Source organism: Pinus tabuliformis, chromosome 8 (genome assembly GCF_031772625.1).
Source record: "Pinus tabuliformis cultivar Carrire ecotype Pingquan chromosome 8, CPIR1, whole genome shotgun sequence".
NCBI classification, from domain to species: domain Eukaryota; kingdom Viridiplantae; phylum Streptophyta; class Pinopsida; order Pinales; family Pinaceae; genus Pinus; species Pinus tabuliformis.
Genome location: NC_142294.1, coordinates 993,072,231 through 993,079,044, shown reverse-complemented (window position 1 = coordinate 993,079,044; position 6,814 = coordinate 993,072,231). Strand labels below are relative to the sequence as shown.

The following is a 6,814-nucleotide window of genomic DNA, read 5'->3' as shown; positions in this document are numbered from 1 at the left end:
CTTAATTAGATTTAATCTATCACTAAGGTAAGAGTCCACAGGGCAGGATAGCACAATAAAAGAAAATCTGTAGGTTTAAATGGGTGAAGTAGTCCTAACCAGGGCAAAGGGCAATGAAAATTCCTTTACTATGGACCAAAGGGGGGGTAAACTATGGAAGTAAGGGAGCAATTAAGAATTCCCAGACCAAGATAGTTTAGTAGAAAACATATAGAAAGTAAATAGTTAAAACAAAGAGAATTTAAGCTAATTTTGGGATATCATTCCTTGTTTACTTTTCAAATTTCATAAGAGACACATATGAAATAACACGAAGAGGAAAAAAGCGGGAGTTAGTGTTTACAGATCTAGAAATTTGCAAACCTTGGGTTTGACCTGGAGAGGAACAAGATTAGAGTAGTAGAACTTCTCAGAAGGGGTCAGAGCCTGACCCGACAGATGGTCAACGAGGGGTCCATAGGGACCCATACCTTCAGACAAATAATCATGCAAGGACAAATAGCACAGGAAGGTGTGCGGATCACAGGGTATGAAAGATCATAGAAAGAGGAGGGAACCAGCAAGGGAAGGAGACAAGATGCGAACGAGACGGAAGACAGTACTCGGAAACTTAAAGGAAAGGAGAGCAAAGGTAGAGCAAACAGTAAGAGTAGAGAGAAAATAGCATAGGCACATACTACTCAGGAGAACAAACAAGAAGAGGAGCAAAAAGATGGAGATGAAGAAGCCCTGGAAAGAGAGAAAGAGGAGAAAGGGGACAAACCAAACAATCTCAATGACAAAAAAAATCTGGGGACCATGCAAGCCTAAAACAGCAGAATCCCTAAGGGTGGTGATCACAGACCCAGAAATTCAAGCCTACAGAGAACACATGACTAAACATGCAGTGATCTGCAAGTTCATGGGACTCTGGCCAATGGAGAGAGCACTGTGTCAATGGATCAAGCAACAATGGAAACCCAAAGGTGATGTTAGACTGCACTTAGGGGCCAAAGGTTTTTTCACTGTTGTTTTTTCAAATCTAGAGGATAAGGATAGAATATTTGATGGGGGACCTTACTTCTTTGCTTCAGCAGGTCTCTATATGAGACCTTGGAAGCCTAACTTCGTGCCAGAGAAAGAAACCTTTAAGTAGGTGCCAGTCTGGATTCGCCTATTCTCCCTTCCAATAGACTATTGGGGCTACTCAGCTCTAAAATATATAGGTGACAAGCTAGGAACTTTCATCAAAGCCTCAGAAGCCACTCTGCAAAGAAGATATACATCTTGCGCACGAATCTGTGTGGAGTTGGATGTGTCAGGGGCTTTACATGAAGGACTGTAGTTGGAATATAGGGATGAGGACTACTTCCAAGCTATTGACTATGAGAAAATTCCATTTCGCTGTAGGAAGTGTCATGAGCATGGACATTTAATAAGAGAATGTCCATTAAACAGATCAGTGGAAGAACTTAAGGGAGAGCAGGCAGAAAAGAACAGGGATACCTTCATAAGACCAAGAGCAAGATAGAGAGCAAACAGGAAACGACCAATCAGAACAGGCGCAACACAAGGTAATACTAGTAATGCTTTTGAGGTTTTGGAGACTAAAACTGAGTCAAAGGACAAGAATAAGGAACAAAATACCTCTGGAGCAAACAAAAATACAACAGAGTATGCAACCAAAGCAGCGGAGGAAAACATTCAAAACATCATAGAACAGACTCAGGAAGTAACAGAAGGAACAGATGAAGATGCAGAAATGCTGATAAGTGACATGTGAAGTAAGGATATGGAGCTCAATGAGGTTTTAGAGTAAGAAGGAGTTTACCTACAAAACATGGTGGAAAACTGGAAGAAGCAAGGGATGGAAAACATTCCAGAAGAAGAGGTGAGAAGAATCAATGAGCTACTAGTTGCAAGACAGAAAGTAGAGCTGGACAGGCATAACAAGAATCTGGGCATAGCAAAAGGAATGGGACTACATACAAAAAGCCTACTTCACACTTCAACTAGCTTTAAACAAAGGAAGAAGAGAGGGTGCAAATCCAACAATGAAACTCTACAGGAGCTGGGACTGCTGCTTCTAAACTCGGGTAAGATAAAAGCTTTAGAAGCTTTTTCTCTTACTCACTAATTTTGTCTTTAGTTTTAAATGAAATTCATCTCTTGGAATGTCAGAGGGCTCAATAGCCAAACTAAACAAAGGATCCTAAAGAGGAAGGTCCAAAAGGAAAAACCTGATATTGTATTTGTGCAAGAAACCAAATGCGCAAGTAACATCATTGATAATGTGAGCAAAAAGCTAGGTAGACAAATGAAATACATGGAGACTGCTAGTCATGGATGGGAAGGAGGTTTAGTCACCCTGTGGGATCCGCATGTAATCAACATCCTCTTAGCTGAAGCTAATAGATCCTTTATAGCTCTAGAAGTTCAAGTGATAGGCAACTCAGAGACTTTTCCGTGTACCAACGTTTATGGACGTCATAAATTAGAAGAGAAATACAATTTTCTTAGAACTCTTTTGAATCTAAAGCTTAGATGTCCCAGTGCGAAGGCAATCATAGGAGGAGATTTCAATATGATCACTTCACTTTTATAGAAGAAAGGAGGGATCAGGAGAATCAACAAATATTCTGAAGCTTTCTTAGATTTCATCACTTCAGCTAAATTAGTGGATATTCAACCCAAGAGTGGGGCCTTCACTTGGAATAACAGAAGGGGAGGTGAAAGAAAAATCGCCTCTCATCTTGATAGATTTCTTATATCCGAAATCATTCTGTTGGAGGGAGTGGTAGTAGAATCAGACATTCTACCTAGTGGAGGGTCAGACCATTGGCCCATTTCTCTAATTGCTGCGATCTAGGGAACTCCTAGAAACAAGCCATTTCATTTTGAGAAGTTTTGGCTTAGTCACCTGGACTTTATTCAACTTGTTGAGAAGTGGTGGCATGAACCGATGGACATAAGAGGTACCAAAATGTACAAATTACAAGGTAAATTGAGATACATTAGAAATAAAATCAAAGCATGGAATATAACAGTTTTTGGGAATATATTTAAAGAGAAAGCCAAAATAGAGGAGCAGCTAGAGCAGATTCACAAAGGTTGGATAACTGGAGATAGCAACTCAGACTCTGCAGACCAAGAAAAAATTTTGATGCAACAATGGCAGCTTCGCTGCCAACAAGAAGAAACCCTATGGAAGCAAAAGTCCCGTATTCAGTGGCTAAAGGAAGGGGAACAGAACACCAAATTCTTTCACAGATCAGCTCTAGACTACAGAGGTGCCAATAAAATCCTCAGTCTCAGAAACGATCAAGGAGACATTCTTCAGAATCATCAAGGAATCTCATCCCTACTCACTTCGCATTTTAACAGCATAGCTCAGGAGCCTGAGGTGGACAGAACAGACGCAATCGCTGAACTCATTAAATCCATTCCCAAAACAATCACCAATGAGCAAAATCTTGCTTTAACTAGGGAAATCTCTCTGGAAGAGGCGGAAGAAGCTGTGAAGATTATGCCGAATAACAAAGCACCTGGGCCTGATGGCTTTACCATCAACTTTTATAAAGCCTGCTGGGAAATTGTCAAATCTGAGGTCTGGGAAGTGGTGGAGGACTCTCGGCGCTCGGCCTCAATTCTCAAATCTCTAAATTCAACTTTCCTAGCCCTGATTCCCAAAGAAGAAGAAGCCAACACCCCAGCTAAGTTTAGGCCCATTGCTTTATGCAATGTCATTTATAAGATTATCTCTAAAGTTATTGCCAATAGATTGAAACCTATTCTTCTGAGCCTCATCTCAGAAGAACAATCAGGGTATGTTGAAGGAAGACAAATTCTGGACAATATTTTACTGGCTCAGGAAATGATTCATACTCTTCAATCCAGGAAAATCGCAGGCATGATGATGCAACTGGACTTATCTAAGGCTTATGATAAGGTCAACTGGAACTACCTTGAAGCAATCTTAGAAGCTTTCGGGTTTGCCAATCAATGGGTTAAATGGATTTTAGCTTTGATTAAATCTACCAAATTTTCTATTCTGGTTAATGGCTCCCCTGCCAACCAATTCTCCCCCTCACGAGGAATCAGACAAGGAGACCCTTTATCTCCATTCCTTTTTGTTATCCTGATGGAAGGTTTGAGCAGACTCATTCGCAGCGCTAAAGAGGAAGGAAAGATCAGAGGGTTATAGCCCCTACCCCATATTCTAGTGAGCACTCACCAACAATTTGTTGATGATACAATGCTACATGGTTCTCCTACAGTCAAAGAAGCCCTAGGCTACAAGACGATCCTCAATATTTTCAGTGAAGCTTCAGGTATAGAAATTAATCTATCTAAATCTACCATCTTTTTCTTCAATACGCATTTAGCAGTGCAAAAAAATCTGTCTAAAATTCTAGGCTTTCGCAAAGGAAGTCTGCTCTCGAGGTACCTAGGTGCTCCCCTAATAGACAAACCTTGGCAAAATGTGCATTGGGAGAAGATCCTAGCCAAATTGGAGAAGATATGTCATCACTGGACCCATAGAGCTCTCAATTTTGCAGGGCGGATAGTGTTAACTAAAGCAGTTCTGCAAGCCATTCCTCAATACTTGCTCTCCATAATCCCTGCTCCCAAGGGAGTCTTGCAGAAGATGAGGGTGATTCAAAGATCCTTTTTATGGACAGGAAACGCAGAGAAGAAAAAGTGGGCACTAGTGGCATGGAATAAATTGTGCAAACCCAAAAAATTAGGAGGGTTAAACCTGCTAGATCCCTGTACCATCAATAGAGCCTGTGGGGCTAAGATCTGGTGGAAATGGCTGAAGGAGCCCAATCTTCCTTGGGCTAGACATTGGAAGGAAAAATACGCTCCATTGCATAGCACTCAGAACTTAATCAGAATGCAAGAGAATCCGGAAGGATCTCCGATCTGGAACCTTGCAAGGAATAATCGAGGTATTATACAGGAGAATAGCTTTTGGGAAATTCGTAATGGGGAAATGGCCTTGTTTTGGGAGGATGCCTGGCAACAACTCCTGAAATTAGAGAGGCCAGAGTTTGCAGACCTGCAGAGAAATTATCAAGGATTGGGGAGAACCACGGTGAATCACTATTGGAATCCTAATAGCAGGGACCTGGAATGGAGAGAATGGACGATCAATGACACAAAAAACTCAACTGAGGCTAACATCGACGTCCAGAACCTGCAGAATCTATTAAACAAAAGAAGAATAAGGAAGGTTGATGACAGAGATCAACTAAGATGGGGAAAGCAAGGAGGGGGCTACTTCATGCTCAAAGAAGCCAGGGAGTGTATCGAAAACTCAGAGCCAGTCGAAGAGGTTCAATGGAGCAACCAGGTCTGGGATTCTCTATTCTGGCCGAAAATTAAAATCTTCCTCTGGCTCCTAATGCGCAGGAAAACTCTCACATGGGAGAATCTCCGCAAGAAAGGGTTTTGCGGCCCTTCTAGGTGCCCCATGTGCAATAAAGAAGAAGAAACTATGAATCATCTCTTCAACACTTGCGAGTGGGCTAACCACCTGTGGAATTGGGCGGAAAACACTTTGCAGCAAATGGACAGAACCAGAAATTCCATCCAAGAAACCATTGAGAAGTGGCGGGGCAACTTTTCTAGTAATCAGAGGATCAATACCATTTGGAAAATAATGCCGGGGTTCATCACATGGACGATTTGGAAAGAACGGAATAGGAGAGTATTCTTAAATGAAACCAGAGATATATTTCATGCTCTAGAAATTATTACCCAAAATGTAAGACAATTGGTTCTTGTCAAAAGCAAAGAAGACCAAGATAACAAAGTATCAATTCAGGACTTATAAATTTTAAAAGCATTTAACCTGGATAATGGAATGAATGTGGCTACATCGAATCACCAATAGAGATGAGCACCACGTTGAGTATCTGGAAATGACCACCTGCAGGCTTCCTCAAGTTAAATTTCGATGGAGCTTCGATAGGTAATCCAAGAATGGCCGACATCGGGGGCATTATAAGGAATAGTGCAGGAGAAATTCAGCGCATCTATAGCAGAGCCTTGGGAGAAGGAACGAACAATGAAATGGAGTTCGCAGCTATGGAACAGGGTCTCAGAATTCTCAGAAACTTACAGGCAGGCACAACAGTGGTTGAGGGGGACTCTCAGCTCGTGATAACAGCAGCCAGAAAGATGTATGCGGGAGCCAAAGCTAGTAAGGTCACTCAGCACTGGCGACTGGCTAAAGTTACAGAAAACATAGCTGAACATTTGGGGTGGCTGAAAGGTTTGATCTTTCAGGCTGTTAGACGTAAAGCCAACGTAGTCGCGGACCATCTGGCGAATTATGGTATAGAGAACCCCACTAGCATATTGGACAGCTGTTGGCAGGACGTCATATGCCCGGAATTAAGAGATAGGTGTACCCTGCTCTCGAGGCAGGATTTGATGAATGAAAAGTAAGGCCGAAGGTTGGCGCTTTAGGCAAGGTTTACGACATGAGTAGGATCATGCGTACAACAGGTAGATTTAAAGGTTGGCAGAGGAGCGAAGGACAGGCAGTTCAGGAGCATTCATTGCTCGAGCAGGAGGATAACATTCACATCCGATACATGATAAAAAAGAATGTGCGCCGCCGACGCCCTTATAGTAAACGGTACACTTGGCATGCTTTGGAGGATGGCAAGGAAGGTGACCGTAAGGAAAAGAATTCGAGCCATAACCGAAATAATACACCACCTCGCAGGAATAATGATGACAAGACCTACAGGAAACAGGGACTGGATCAGCACATAGCCAGTAATTCCCCCAATCGTATCTATTTATTAGTAGCTCAACGCAG

General features: G+C 42.1%; 1 protein-coding gene across 1 annotated transcript; it reads left to right on the top strand.

Moving 5' to 3' along the window:
- Window positions 1-5,967: 5,967 nt before the first annotated feature.
- LOC149238742 (uncharacterized) lies at window positions 5,968-6,435 on the top strand. The gene has a single exon (XM_089369660.1). It carries the CDS (start codon window positions 5,968-5,970, stop codon window positions 6,433-6,435), a length of 468 nt encoding a protein of 155 aa, XP_089225786.1.
- The last annotated feature ends 379 nt before the right edge of the window (window positions 6,436-6,814 follow it).